Source organism: Polyodon spathula, chromosome 1 (genome assembly GCF_017654505.1).
Source record: "Polyodon spathula isolate WHYD16114869_AA chromosome 1, ASM1765450v1, whole genome shotgun sequence".
Classification (NCBI taxonomy): Eukaryota; Metazoa; Chordata; class Actinopteri; order Acipenseriformes; family Polyodontidae; genus Polyodon; species Polyodon spathula.
In genome coordinates, this window is record NC_054534.1 from 84,382,068 (window position 1) to 84,398,685 (window position 16,618).

The 16,618-nt window shown below is 35.2% G+C and overlaps 1 protein-coding gene across 1 annotated transcript; it reads left to right on the top strand.

Moving 5' to 3' along the window:
* The first annotated feature begins 1,228 nt into the window (after positions 1-1,228).
* On the top strand, positions 1,229-16,444 carry c9orf72 (C9orf72-SMCR8 complex subunit). Its single transcript, XM_041264539.1, has 10 exons — positions 1,229-1,316; positions 3,094-3,606; positions 5,268-5,363; positions 6,177-6,241; positions 7,199-7,271; positions 9,987-10,103; positions 12,700-12,935; positions 13,773-13,830; positions 14,686-14,795; positions 14,883-16,444. The coding sequence occupies exons 2-10, from the start codon at positions 3,163-3,165 to the stop codon at positions 15,067-15,069; spliced, it is 1,386 nt and encodes a 461-aa protein (XP_041120473.1). The 5' UTR covers positions 1,229-1,316; positions 3,094-3,162; the 3' UTR covers positions 15,070-16,444.
* The last annotated feature ends 174 nt before the right edge of the window (positions 16,445-16,618 follow it).

Here is a 16,618-nt window from a genome sequence, read left to right on the forward strand (position 1 = left end):
ATTTTTTATATGCATTTTTTTGTATGTTTACAAGCAGATGTACAGCACAGTTTCTGAAGTGGTTTTGTAATCTAATAGATTGGTGTGATATTTACTGACATTTTAATAATGGTTATTGAGGCTGTTTTAATTTGATGAATGATTCTCCCTTTGGATGTTCTGTAAAAGTGGTTTGAATTTTCTATATAATTCTATATATGTTTTATCAGTAAAACAAAGTATACAGACCTTTAAAAGTGCTAGTTGAATCTGATTGAAGGTTTTTGTCATTATATTAATTATTTTATAATTAATTATATTTACTATTAATTAATATAAATTGTTTTCACTAAATACACTTTAATAGTCTAATTGGTATTGCATAGAGAGTCTGTGCTCATTATGTGTATGCACTGGTGAAGGCTTGGTTGCCGCAGTGTGATTGTTTGTTATGTTTCTGCCAATATTATTATTTATTTATTTATTTATTTTAATTTAAAAAGTTATTTTATAAGGAGTGCTGGCATCGTTCTGCTTTTTTACCAGGAGTATTACACATAACTTAGATTTTCTGTGGTGATTTAATAGGTCATTTAACCTGTGTTATATATATCTCTAAAATGCATACTCTGAAAAGTCTTTGTACATCTATATCAACACCTATTTTTGAAAAGAGCAATATCCTAGTTAGACTGTGCTTTTAGACCAAATTTACTGATTTAAGGTTTTAGTTTTTTGGGTTTCTGCTTTCAAAAACAGTAGTAGTAATTCAAGATGAATCTTTCACACTGTCTGAACACATAAACTATGAAATTCATCTGTATGGAAGTTGTTTAATATTTTAAAGAAATAATAATAAAAAAAAAGGATCCATAGAAATGTGTTGCCTCAGTTTTCTTAGCGCCAGATCCATTAACGAAAAACCTTGGAAGATAAAACCCTTACTTTGCTATATTGGTCCCATGTTGCATATGGACTAGGTAATGGATCACATAAATCTTTAATGAAAAAATAAATCTGGCTACAATTTCCTTCTTAAAGGGTACATAACATAGTTCTAGCAACACATGGGAACATGTAACACAATAAAATACAAATGTACTTATGTACCCTTTAAAATTGTATTCTCTACAGAGATTTATCAGAGACATTTTCACAGTAAGTACTACAACTAGCCTCAAGGCGGAGCTCTATAATTTAGCAATTTGGGAAACCGAAACGGAGTTCTTCCCACTGTTTCTTTGTTGGCATCTTGTTGGTTTGATTTCAGGAAGCGATTGAACAAAATATCTGTTTTTCATGTTTATCTGTTTATTAGCCTTGGAAATACGGAAAATGTAAGTAATTAGAAATATAGATTGAAGTTACATATATTGGCTTAACAAAAAAATGAATGCATTTATCACTGTAATGTTTATTCCTTGTATTTAATAAATACAAATATCTCAGTATACTAGTACTATTCACATTTGTGTGGGATACGTTTGAGTCTGATTTTACGTGACTTAGTTCGGGAGAAATTAATTTTTTGAAGAAACAAGACAACTTAGTATGTAATGTTGCATGTATACATATTTAATTTGTTAAATACAATGGAAAAGGAATCGCTTTGCTATCACTATCTGCAGTGGAAAACTAAACGACAGCCAGTGTGTGTTTAAGCAAAATCGACGTTCTGTGTGGTGGTTAGGCGGGGGATTTGTCGTTGCTGTATATTGTTTCCTCTGAAAACAAAAGCCAGATAAACTAAACTGATTATTTATGTATTAATTATGAATGGTGGTGTTCATGTTTGTTACGGGTTATCTGTACAGAGTGAAAATAAACTTTAATGTGATATGTTCATCCTGGCCCTGAAACAAAAACCATAGTAGTTCCGTTTTCACTGTCTTCCTTGGTAAACACGGTAATCGCACACCCAACTTTATGTTGATTCATACAGCTACCTGCACGCGTCATAAGTAATCAACTCTGTCATTCACCAATCACACATTTTCAAAGTAGGACATCACAGCAAGTTGTTTAGCAAAGGAGCTCATGTACTAATATGGACCAAAGTGGAGAAAAGGGCAGTTCTGTTGTTGAATTTTGTCTTAGGAATGTGTTGTATAAAGCAGCGAGTCAAGTTTACATTTTTTTTCTTATGTCTCCTAACAGAATTTGTTGCTCACTCAAGTAGAGACAAATGTATCGGTTGTCAGTGTCACAACATTTTCTGTTGCTCGCTCGCCCTCCTTCAAACGATTGCTTGTCTGCCCATCTTTAGGAAATGTTGAAAACAATTATATTTTAAAACTGAAGGGACCACACATTAAATCACACTGCTGAACTGGGTATATTTCATGTGTTGCCATTAACCTTACGAGACCCCTTGTTTACTAAATATATTTGTATCCATAAATGTCCCTTCACCAAACACCAAAACTAGGCAATCTGTAACTTTGCTGGCATGTGTATGTGTGTTTTCTTGAGGAGGTATTGTGATTGAAATGTCACAGTTTCAGGGTGTTGGGTTGTTTACATGATGCATTCTTTCAATGCTTAGGGACGAATTATTTTTCGTAGTACCAATTTGTTATTCTGTGTCCAGTTTTTGCAGTAAGTAAAGTCTAAGTAACATTCATTGTTAAGTGAGTGAAAGTACTTAAAAATGCCCACTTCTTTATCTTCACGGATTGACATTGTAAGAGTTAAAAAAAAATATTGATATGATTAATACTTTTATACTGCTCTGAGGGATTTAACAAATAAAACTTGACTTTGCTGTGCCTATGGCTTAAGCCACTAGCCTACCGATGACACATATCTTGTATTTATATATATATATATATATATATATATATATATATATATATATATATATATATATATATATAACATTTTAAAAAGCTTTGATTTTAAAACTTCTTTCATTGGCATTTTAATGAAAACATTGCAAATTATTTGAAAGTGCATTTAAAAGGATCTGTTTTTTTTTGTTGTTTTTTTTCCTTCAGATACTGAATCCCGACTGGAAATTCCACAATGCCTATAAGAAATCTATTTTTCTTTGATCTAAGAAATGTAACTGAAATGTTAATTTGATCATTTATTTGTGTTGTTTTTTTGTTCCAGAGTCATTCTGTCTGAAGTATTCTGTTGTATTAGTCGTTGGACACTTGGTGGATACTGTAAGCTGCGGAGATGTCTTCTGACTGTCCCCCACAATCCCCAGCAGTTGCAAAGACTGTGGTTGCCTTGGAAGGAGAGTCACCATTGTTAGCTGCCACCTTTGCCTACTGGGACAACATTCTTGGTCCAAGAGTCCGACACATTTGGGCTCCAAAGTCTGAGCAGCTGCTTCTCAGTGATGGGGAAATCACATTTTTAGCTAATCACACTCTGAACGGAGAAATCCTGAGAAGTGCTGAGTGTGGAGCCGTTGACGTAAAGTTTTTTGTGCTGGCCGAGAAAGGTGTCATTATAGTGTCTTTAATCTTTGATGGGGACTGGAAAGGAGATAAAAACACATGTGCACTCTCCATAATCTTGCCACAAACTGAGCTGAGCTTTTACTTGCCTTTGCACAGAGTCTGTGTTGACCGTCTGAAGCATATTATTAGAAAAGGAAGAATATGGATGCACAAGGTTAGTGTTCTTTGGAAGCAGGAAAACACCTTCTTCTTTTATTTAGCACTGCATGCTTTTGGTAGGCATTTGCTCATCTGATGCCAATTTTGAATGGTTACCGCACACGTCTGTGTTGCCTAAGCAATTATAGCCCATCAAAACTGCCCACACTTTCAGATAAATTGCAGTTAAAATGTATTCCATTATTATCCACCATGACTTGCATAGTTTTAAAACTACTGTTAAGCAAATTAAGAGTTACAAGCAAAAAGCAATGTGGTGGCTGACCTGCTGATATTTACCTGTCCACTGCTTTTGTGTAATTCCTTAATCTGCAAATATAGTTTGTTTGGTGGGGAAAATATATCTGTTTTCACAGCTTTCTTTTTTTTTTCTGGGGCCATGCTCTGCATTATTGTGATCTCCCAAAGAAACTATTTACAGTACAGGAATTACAAAAGAGCAGTGAAAGTGCATTATACTTTTTTTTTTTGTTTTGTTTTAATTATCATATTATAGATAGAGCAGATAGAGAGGAATGAAATGGCAATTTTTGGGAGGGTTGAACACTACCACCATGAACCTGGACTCCATTTTCCTGAAGATAGTATTGAAATTACCGAAATGCTTTTGTTTCCAGTTTTATTTTATTTAATTAATTTTTTTAGAATCTTTTGATGAGTTCTGAAAGTTGTAACCACCTTAAGCTATTTTGATGCTGAGGGGCAAATGGGTCTCGGGAGAAGAAAGGTTATACTTACAGCATGAAAATTATCAAGACACTTGATCTTGAAAGGTTTCCTTAAGAAGTTTAATGTGTGTTTTAATGTGTGAATAAGTACATTTTGGAGTTTGTTTTATTTAGTTTTACAAGGGTTTTAAATCATGTTTTGGAGCCTGGTGCTCCATGTTTGTTTTAATGTACGTGTGAGCCAGTATGTTTACTGTAAGAGTCAATGGTTCATGAATTTGTGTCCCGGCACTGACAGATCTGTGTGGATTTGAAATAACCTTACTGTGGTGCATATTTCTTGGCACTGGTGTTAAAACTAATATTAGCACTTGCTATTCAGTTTCTAAATCCAAAGGTCTTTCTAGTCTTTAAGAGTTCTCTATTTGTACAGACAATCTAGATAAAGGAACATGACGAGTGTCACTGCCTTGAATTGTAAAAATAACAGGCATCCCTCAGGGCACCCTGCACTATGATAGATTAATGATCTGTTATGATTCGCTAACCTTTGCTTTGCCCTGGGAAATAAGTTTGAATCTAGCCATGGTAAACCTAAATAAAATTCAGATTTAGACACCGATTACTCGGGGGTCTTACATTGAGTTCCTGTGTGGTGAAAGCTGAGAGTTCCCAGATGAGAATTGGGGTGAGTTTTGGGTGTGTGGGGGGGGGGGGGGGGGGGGTAGTTAGGCTGTAGTCCAGAAAGCTCCCCCGTGAATAAACTTCCCTGGGGAACTGTAGAATACTTAATTTTCCCGCTATATAAGTACCTGAACTTTTACAAGCACTGCATTCACCAGAAAGCATAACAATCAAAAAGGGAGTACATTTAAACCCCAGCCTTTAAAATGTATTTTGAGGACTCCTTATTACGCATTTGTGAATTGCAGAATTGTTGGTTTATACTGCATGTTGACCTTATGCAGCTATTTTGATTTTTTTCCAGGGACACAGCATTGTATCTGTGCTTACAACTGAAATCATTCCAATAATGGATCTGCTGTCTTCCATGAAGTCGCACAGCGTCCCAGAGGAAATAGATGTAAAGTTAATTTAATTTCAATAACCATTGTAACATGACAGCAATACTGCGCTTTACTGAATTATATGAATATATATACATATTTAAAAAGTAAAACTTGTAATGTTTGGTCAGGGGGGGAATGTTGAAAGGCACCTTAGGTGGAATTCAAAGATGAATCTTCAGTTTCATCTGAGGTTCTCATTACAATTCATGATCCATGTCTGTTTGTTTTAAATGAAACATTACAAATATGTTAAACAGCGTGTTACTTGTTTATCTTGTACCGTTAGCATGGGAAATAATGTAAATCTGAGCAAATTATGTTTTAATATTGCTTGTTCTGATTTAAATGCAGATATGCATTTTTAACACTAACACTGTCAATGTGGTGTAGGGCCAGCATGGATATCAAGTAGGTTCTAATTGGACGTGACAGTTTTCAACATGAACATTACTCAACTAATACAACTTACAATTACTTTTTTTTTTAAACTGTCCATCATGAAAGACTAATAGGTGCAGTGAAGGACTCACTGTACATCTACTGTTAAAATTTGACCAGATTTCAGAAACTTACAGTAAGGAGGTATGCAGAACATGTATTTCAGAATAACCCTTTCAACACAGTCTACAGCGCTAGGAAAGTCAATTCTACTCAGAACAAACTGCCCTAGTAGTAAAGTAAAGGTACAGGAGAGTGGTAGACTACTATGTATATCTGTGTCTTGAAACGGCACTACAACTATTTACTTGGTAATCTTTCTGTTTAGCTACTAAGTGCTAAATGTCCAAATTACATTTCCTGTTGTGTATTTTCTTTTTGTATCCTAGATTAAGGACACAGTGTTAAATGATGATGACATTGGAGATAGCTGCCATGAAGATTTTCTACATAAGTAAGTATTTGCTGTATGGGGATAAAATATTTGAAATTTATGCCTGTTGATACCTCAGATGGATGCTGATAGATGCTTAAATCACTGTGTGAAACGTTTTCTTACTGCACGTTATTGCTGTTTTTGTTATCTGTGATTAAAGCTGACTGTGCTTGCCATTATGGACAGATCCAAGTTTTTACAAATTATCCTGGCTTGTTGAAGCTCAGAATAGATCAGCTTGCCTTTAGCAACGTGCCTTTTGGCTGAATCTGAACATGAAGTTCATTTTAAATTGAGCCTGTCCTGTGGTCATCAGTTGTTTTGTATGAGGCTTCTCTGTCCGTACCTAGCTGTCTAGTCCTACTGTAGTAAGTTTAGTAAATTAGAATATAGTGAGTTCATTGTAGTATTGTGTTGATAGTGAATACAATTGAAGAGCATTATTGTTAGAAGTTAAAAAAGCCTCTTTTAGTAGGCACTTGCCAAAAACCTAACTCCACTACTGGGGAATTTGTGATGGTAGAAAATCTGTATGCTGCTAATCTCTTCTTGGAGGCAATTTCTGCTGCGGAAGGATGACTCTTAGGATAGAGTAGGGTTGGATCAGCTCCAGGCTTCCGTCTAAGTGGTTTAGCATAGCAGGGACTTGCTGCATTTGTCTTGCCATTTTAGATTTGAACTTCCAATCCCATAAGCAGTACTGAGCCTGCCGAGCCTGCTGTTTGTATGATGAACTTATTCTCTGACTCATTTTAAAAGAAAGTCAGCATGATTAACATTGACCTTTTAAAAGTAAAGAAGTTGAGATGCAATCAAAACAGAGCCACAGCATTTTATCACATGACCAAAGTGTGTACATTAGTTTATTCAACGCATAACCCTAAATAAAACATGTGTAATTAACTACAAAATTAATTGAAGACAAAAGTATGGTAAAAATGCTACCACGCTTATATATATTTTTTTATTTTCTAGGGCTATTAGCTCACATTTGCAAACGTGTGGCTGCTCTATGGTGGTGGGGAGCAATCCAGAGAAAGTTAACAAGGTAACAGTGAAGTGTTTTTTTTTTTTTTTTTTTAACTTTAAAAGGATTGAAGGCTAAACTTTGCGTTTTATATGAAGATAATCCACAACAGTTCATTGTGTATAAAAGGAAAACTGGAGATTTGCACATACAGTTTAAAAATATTTCCTTATTAGAAAAGTGCCGTGTGTTGGTGTAAAGGGCTTATTTGGCATGTGTTTCTGTTTTCAACACTATACAAATTACAAATGTTTCACAATGAAGTCTCAGGAGTGATGCCTCTAAAGGGCCACTCTGAAGAACAGTGCTGCAGACTTCCATTCATACTATCTTTATTAATTTAATTGTAGTTGTTTAAGATTCAGGCTGTCTGTATATTCTGATGTACAGATCACAGCTTCAGCCCAATCGCTTACTTTACCCCACATGGGAAATCTCCCTGGCATGAGTACATAGTGGAAGCAGCTATATGTATGTACATTAGGGATGCAGCGGTTTATGATTTTCCCAAACAGAAGCTTATTTGTTTATTTGTTGTATTATTATGATGATCTGTTGTTTAGTGTTTAAAAACACAATGTTTGTTATTATTGTTTTTCCTCATGGATGGGGTTTAAAATCCCCCATCCAACAAAAACTTGTGTGTAACTTGGCCATCTCCCAAATTAATGAAGTAATTACCAATTGGGAGATGGCCACAAATATAAGAGCAAAGCAGCCTCTCATAGAGGGTTGATGAGAGTGTAGAGTGGGAAAGCGAGAGTGGAGAGAAAGTGACAGTAAGACAAAACTTTAAAAACAATTGCTACGCATGCTGGGTCAAAACCAGCACTATACTTGTTTGTTTACCTCTGTTTATTATTTGTTAAGACCAACGTGCCTTTTGGTTTGTTCAGTGTTTTGTTTAAACTGTTTGTTTGGCCATCAAGCCCTTTTTGTTTATTATGTAAAATTGATTTTCATTTAATAAATACGAGCGCAGTTGACTTCCCCCACAGTACTTGCGCCTGCTTCTTCCTTGTCTGATGTTGCCACCAAGCCATCCTGACCACAGACTCTGTAACAATTTTTTTTTGTACAATTAAAAAGCTTCAGCAGTCTCAGCACTAAGTCTGTGCCATTTTCAAGAGTTCATCACACACTTTTCTGCATGTAAACATATTAACACCCCTTAATAATTGTACTGTGGTAACATAAATCAAAAGTTATGACAAGACTTACCCGATTGATTCTGACTGCCCTCAGTAGGGATAACCGCAGTTTCATGCTTAGTCTTGGTGTTCAGGTTTGTTGATAAAAGGTGCTGGTGCTAGTAGTCATATGCAAATACATGGCTTGCGCAGCCTAACCAAACCTTTTGTTAAAATGATGCTTCCTAAGAAGAGAAAAGCTGAAGCTGGAGGTTCTTGAGTTTAAAAAAAAAAAAAAAAAAGAAGTGGTGAAGTCCGTTAAATTACTATGTCTAGACCTAATTAAACATTTAATAATGATGCTAATTGACTGAAAAAGCAAAATACAAAAAAAAATGTTAGTTGAGGTCTGGAACCATTATGAATCTGGAGTAGTAAACTGGGCGAAGCTGAAAAGCAAGTCAAAGGGATACTGCCGAGAAATATCTGTAAGGTGCTTTAAATCCGATGCTTCTGTGTGCTAATCACTTTATTTTTTACTTAGGTCGCTTCATTTACAGCGCAGGTATTGCAATTAGTTTATTTAACCAGGAAATTTCTTCATTGAGACCAAGGCTTTGTTTACAAGGGGGTCGTATTCAAGTTCAGTCTTAAGCCATTGGCATTATAGTAATGGGCTATAATAAATCGGTGTACTAAACGAGAACACTTTGTGTAGTGTTTTTTTTGGGTGCTGGCAATGAGCCTGAGTTCTAGCTTTAGTTTATTCTGACATAAGTGAAGGTGGCATTTTAAATTAGAAGTGTTCCTTAGCAGAAACAATTTTAAAATGCTGCCAAACATCTCAGTAACTTTGAAGCCAACATGTTGATTGCAATAATTGCAATTTCAAAAACCATGAGCTGCAGTTGTAGTCAGTCGTGATTTGCCACTTAGAACTGACCACGATGACAGTGGGGGTACCAGGAAGATAATACATAAAGCTGAATATCTCTTAATACCTTATTGTATTCATTCTGCATTGTGTCTGATTGTATAACACAGTGGTATTAGTAATGCAATAATACTGTATTCAACTTTATCACAGTTAAAAACAACAAAAACATGTGTAATAATGGTATGTCCCGTTCCCTTGGCTGCACAAATGCAGTTCAGTTTTTTGGTTTTGAACGTTCATTTTGTTTTTTACGAGAAACCGTCTGGATGTCAAAAACAACTGAGTGTGATTAAAAAAAAAAAAACAAAAAAAAAAAAAAAAAAAAAAAAAAACGATCATAACCAACTTGCATCCCTAATGTACAGCCATCTGTTCATGCATAGTCACACTTGCATTTTTACAGATATCAAGGGAAACACTTTAGCACAAGCTATTGAAAGTATCAGAAGCTGGTCTGTCCTGTATGTATGTACTAAATCACATGCTTTTAGTCAGAATCTGGGGAAATAAGGCATCTGTCATCTTTGTTAATCCGATTTACATTTTTACAAGTCCTAGTGAACTGCTTTTTCATTTTACTTTATTCTAATTTAGCTTTTATATCCAGGGCAGGGGTTATTAACCCAAGGATCTAATGATTTCTATTTTTGTTTTGTTCTCCCCTAACAGATGGTCAGAACTCTTTGTCTTTTCTTGACTCCTACTGAACGTAAATGCTCACGGCTTTGCAGAGCAGAATCATCCTTCAGATATGATTCTGGCCTCTATGTGCAGGGCTTATTAAAGGTAGGATTTTTGTTAAGTTCGAATTGACAAATAACTCAAGATTGTATTTCAGAATACAAGTTGACTTTGAAAACTCAATTTACCAAAAAGCTTGGAAGACTCGATTTGTCTGCTTTCCCCGCAACCTCTGTCACCATCACATGAATAAATATACTTTAGAATCGCTTTCCTAACTTCAAACAGGAGTAATTAACAGGAGATGGACGGACAGCTACACATTGATCAGAATGGATTAGTATGAACAACTCTAGATAGGAATGATAAATGTGGAGTGTGTCTGTGTGCTCAGATCTCTGTTCCAACTGCAAATCTGAAAATGTGTGCAGCAAGTCAATATAATAATCTGTTTAGCAAAGTGCTACAGAAACAATAATTGAATAGAAATACTGGCAACTTTAAACTAACTGCAAATAACGTCTTTGTATCTGTATAAAGACCTGAGCAAGTTTTTTTTTTCTGTGTGTTGCTAAGAATTAAAGAGATAGTGTGATAAATGGTTTTGTCAGCATGTTGCACATACAGATTGATATTTTACTTTGTTTAAAAATCAATTAATTACGTTTGGTTTTATTGCTGTTTATTTAGATATCTAAATAAGCAAGTATGTACAGTGCCTATAGAAAGTCGACACTCCCTTGAACCTTTTTCACATTTTGTTGTGTCAATGCCTCAGAGTTGCATGCATTTAAATGAGGATTTTTTTTCCACTTATCTACACACCATACTACACTGTTAAGGGGAAAAAAGATTTTATTGAGAAAAAAGTTATATATTAAATACAAAGCTGAAAGGTCATAATTGAATAAGTCTCCACACCCCTGAGTTAATACTTGGTGGAAGCACCTTCGGCAGCAATTACAGCTGTGAGTCTGTTGGGATAGCTCTCTACCAACTTTGCACATCTAGATTTGGCAATATTTGCCAATTCTTCTTTACAAAACTGTTCAAGCTTTGGAGGGTTGATGGACAGCAATCTATTATTATTTGGTAATCTATTACCAAATATTATTGATTTACTGGCAGTACAGAACAATTCTCTGGGGACATTTTGTTTTTGTTTGACCCCAGTAAATGGGTTTCAGGTGGAAAACCCATTATTTCTTCTTTTTTAAACTCCCCGATTGCAACTGTTATGTATGTGTACATGTTAATTAAAAACCCTAGGGTACCACAACTATTTTAACCCTCAGTTTATATTTATGCAAATACAGTGCTCCCCCTTTATAATGCTTATAAAATAGCCACCCTTTGCCTTAACAGCCTCACAAACACGAGACATTCGGTTAACAAGTTTCAGCAGGAAATCGCCCGACATGTCTTCCCAGCTCTTCTGCAGCAATTCCCAGAGATGTAGGGCACTTGTGGATAGCTTTGCTTTGACTCTTCTGTCCAGTTTGTCCCATACAAGTTCTATGGGATTGAGGTCTGGAGACAGGTCAGGTCATTAGATTGAGTTGTCCTTCGCTTTCCTTCTTCGCCAGATCTTTGAGGTGTGTTTCGGGTCATTATCTTGCTGAAGAATGAAGGACTGCCCAACTAGGCGTAATCCTGATGAAATGGCATGCCTCTGAAGTATGCTATGATAGCCATGCTGGTTGAGCTTGCCATGGTCAAAGCAACCCCAGACCATGACACTGCCTCCCCCATGCTTGACAGTGGGAACCACACATGCAGAACTCATGCGCTCACCCTCTCTACGTCTTACAAATACTCGGCGGTTGGACCCAAATATTTCAAATTTTGACTCATTGGTCCATAAGACCAACTTCCACTCCTCAAATGTCCAGTTTCTGTTTTTTGGCCCAAGCAAGTCTCTTCCTCTTATTCTGCACTCTTAACAATGGTTTCTTTGCAGCAATTCTTCCAGTTAGGCCAGCTTTACGCAATCTCCTCTGAACAGTTGATGTTGAGTGCCAGTTTCTTCAAATCGTTTGATAGTCTTGGCCACAGCAATTACAGACACTTGCAAAGTTCTTGCGATTTGTCTTAAAGATTGACCTTCATTTCTTAAAGTAATTACAGACTGTCTTTTTTTCTTTGCTTCACTGGGTGTATTTTGCCATTTTCTGCTCCCTTACATTCAGGAATTTAAAACTTGTGCCTATTCTACCTATATTTGTAGTAATCATGGACCCTCACCTGTTAACAATAATTGGTGACAAAAGATAATTTAGGTAACATGCTAGTTAACTCAGAGAACATCTAACAAAGACACTTTTATACAGTGTTCTAACACCGTGTTATACACATTTGAGACTTTGGCTTCAGACTGAAATCCCCTTGCTTTGGGTGACCATTTCATTGAAATAGACAAGATTAACATTTTCATTTAAAAATTTAATTTTTGAATACAATTCACTTATGATTATCAGCTTATATAAGTACACATATCATATAATGAAATATTAAGAGTTTATAGACAAGTTTATACAGTTAAAAGCATAGATAATCATGAAAAACCTGGTTTCAAGCAGGTGTACTCAATTTTGACTGGTACTGTATGTCTCAACCCCAAAATTCTAGGTGGTGCAAAACTTGTGGCATGGCTGTATCTTGCACTTTGTAGAGTAATATGAATGGCCTTCTTTCTTTTTAGGATTCAACTGGCAGTTTTGTTTTGCCCTTTCGCCAAGTGCTATATTCCCCTTATCCAACCACACACATTGATGTAGACGTCAATACCGTAAAACAGATGGCACCTTGTCATGAGCATATTTTTAACCAACGGCGCTACATGGGATCCGAGCTTACAGCACTTTGGAAAGCTACATCTGATGAAGAAATGGCTCCTGATACAATTATACATGCAAATGAAACTTTCACTCCAGATTTGTAAGTAGTCTAGCATTTTTTGTTACCATTTACATTATAATAGACGTTAAAAGAGGACTTAAGTGCTGGTAACAAAGATTTAAAATCCTGCAACAAGCTAGTAAATATTTTGCACCGTTTTTACAAACGACGGTCAGCGTTTTGTTTTAATGCAGACCTGCGCCTTCAGCAACTGCATATATTTTATTACTATTTAAGTAAGTCATAAATTACCTTTTTTTTTTCTCTAGTTGTACTGAGGTGCTTGCAAAATGTTCATTCAATCAGTGAAACAAAATAAGAAACCAATTTTACTGGGCTTCTGTTACTTACTCGTACTGATTAAGAAACCACATTACTGCTGACTTACTGTATCGAGGGACTGGGTTCCTTTATTACAGGACATCCACAAATGGAGTTGAAAAACAGTGCTCTTAAATGAAACAGCTCTTCACATGAAAAAAGGGCAGCTTTGGAAGGGAAAATCTTGTCTTGCATACTTACTGCAACATTTATCACACTATTTGCAGTTTTTTTAAATCATTAATCATGGATAACTATACAATCTATCTATGTTAGCCTATATACAGTCCTTTTATATATATATATTATATTTTTTATATATATATATATATATATATATATATATATATATATATATATATATATATATATATATATATATATATATATATATATATATATATATATATAAAAGTCAATACATGTTTAACCCTCTTCTATCAGCAGTGAGGTTGTCAGCTTGAGGGTTTTGTGTCTCTTCACAGTTTTTTTTTTATGTTTGTTTAGCTTTAAATTACATTTTCAGATTTCAAGATTTTTTTTTTTAATGTACAGGAATGTGTTTCAGGATGTAATGCATACAGACACTCTGGTGAAGTCCTTCTTGGATCAGGTGAGCTCATTTTCAAATGTGCAAATACAATCAACTTCTATAAATAGCTTTAAACCCCTTAGCAACCTGGTTGAAGTGGTTTTTCACATTTTACGGAAATGCACAAATGTAATATGTCAAATAAGTATACAGTTCATAGAGTATCATAGTTTTTTGTTGTATGTTTTATTTTTTTTAAAGCTGCTATAAGGGTAGTAGTGTCATTATTCAAATTTAATCCAAGAGCGTTACAACACAAAGATTTGCTGTCATTGCGCTCTAGTGGTTTCTGTTGGGATTGACTCCATAGATATAAAGTTTTAAATGTACAGTAGATGTAAAAATGCAAGTGTGACATACATACAGATGACAAGGTTGCTTCATAAGCTCTAAAGAGTCATAAAATCATAGATTCTGAAAGCAGTATTTGAGCTCATTTGCTAAACCTTGTGAGAAGACTTGTAAAAAGGTCTGGAAATCCAATTCTTCATGGATTTTTTTGGGGAAAATGCTTCTCACTAAATTTAGTTGGTTTGAAGCTGCCTTAGATTATCATGTCCCTGCAAGTGAAATCTATAGTTGTCCTTCTCTTTTCTGGAAGGATTTGAGTGCTATAAAAAAATTGTTCTGACAACCTACTATGATGTAAATATACTATTCATAGTATATTTAAAAAATATAGAGAACATCAAAACACATTTTAAAGACAAAATTTAATTCTTTGATTGAATACGTCAAATCTGTTCCAAAAAATCTGTTGCAATCAGGCTCCCCCTCTGAAGTTTGTGCAAGTCTGTCAGCCAGTTTTAAAACACCTGGGTTAAATACACAAACAGTTTTATTAAACTGAAGCAGTAAATGTTTTCTTTTTTTCAGGTCTTTCAGCTGAAGCCTGGATTGTCCCTCAGAAGCATGTTCCTTGCTCAGTTTCTGCTTGTCCTTCATAGAAAAGCACTAACACTGATAAAGTACATAGAGGATGAAACGTAAGTGCAAGATAAACGTATCTCACTCTTTAAACAATTATTACTACACGCAGTTTATGGGTTAAATCTTTTTTTTTTAATGTTTAGACAAAAGGGAAAGAAGCCTTTCCGGTCCCTCCGCAACCTGAAGGGAGATCTGGATCTGACAGTGGAAGGAGATCTCAGTATTGTGATGGCCTTGGCTGAAAAGCTGAAAGCTGGCCTACACTCATTTGTGTTTGGAAAGTCATTCTTTACTAGCGTGCAGGAACGAGATGCCTTAATGAGTTTTTAATATTCCACTTTAGTGTTTACATAAAATAATAATAGTAAAAAAGGATAAGTATTGCTCTCCTGGGTGGAACTAGTGGACAGCATACAACATTTTCTAATTATTATTATTGCTTTTTTCAGCCATGACTTAAAAATGCTCTTGGATATTGTTTAGACTTCCGACTACTATTAGCCTTTGCGTTCAAATGTTACATACTTACTTTGCATCATATTAACAATGCCTTTCTGTTATATCTTGTTATGAGCCATTTTTCAGACTTTTCTTAGATTGGTACACTCTGTACAAGTAGTGATTGCACTGTAAAGAAACGAAGTTATGATGATTAAGCAGCGTTCCAATAACTAGTCTTGTAACGTTTAGGATATACTGTAAAATGAAGTGCACTTTCAGATTATGTACCAGTTTGAGTTTTAGGATACTCTGCACGGCATTTACTTCAATGGGTGAGCTGTATTGTGTTTACTGTTCAGTAAGTGGGATTGTCCAGGGTTGTTCTCTCTATAGGTGGGGTATTTTTAGTATTCCTACATCTCTTCTGGGAGTTCTATCACAATTCCAGTACAATGTTGTACAAATACTAACAGATGTTTAAAATGGGTTTATTTATGTAGAACTGTTACATATTAAACAAACTGCACATGTAAAATCAATCTACCGGTAATTTTATATTCTCTTTTATGTGTAAATGTTACTGTACGTATGCAAATACTCCCAAAGAAAATTGATATCCCAAACTGGCAGTTCAGCTTCTGGATAATTAGCTATAGAATTCTGACCCTTGAAGTGGGTACATCAGAGAACGTAATGTGAGAAAACTAAAGTTTATTAATTTTCTCAGCTGGCCAATACCATAATCTATGCATTATTCAACTATGGTAAACTGTAACACTACAATTATTTTACCTGTCACACTCAGTGCCACCTCATTGCAGTTACATACAGTTGTACTGGTCATGCTGCAGGATCCCTTGCTTTGGCAGATTTGTGATGCAGGCAGTAATTCCCTGGACTATTTGTCGAGCTACCAGATGGAAGTCAAATATAAAATACTGGCAGGCAAAGCAGTAAATCATCCTCCTACATGATGCTAAATTCAGTATAAAACATGAGCAGCCATTTGTAGGGTCCTGCTTGCAAAGGTCAGGTTTAAACTGTTATTTAATACATGCTTGCTCCACTTGACTTTAATAAGAGTACTGCTGAAAAGTACTGTACAATTTTGTTGAATGTACAGAAATGGAAACATACTACCATGTGTACCTCGTGATTCGATGCATGCATATTAAATGTGCTATAAGTGTTTGCTCTTAATTTAAAACCTGTGAAGTGCCATACTTGATGCACTGAATAATGAAAATTAAAATGTGAATATGCATTTTCCTTGTGGTTCAATCAAGTAGGCTTTTATTACTATGTAGTTTTTGTGTTACTATGTTCTATAGCTTTAACCTACATACTCCTTTATTCAGGACAAAAAAGGCAAACAATAAAATAATTTGCAAAATAAACAATCCAGTGTTCTGCACTGCGTAGCATAGAAAAGCTACAA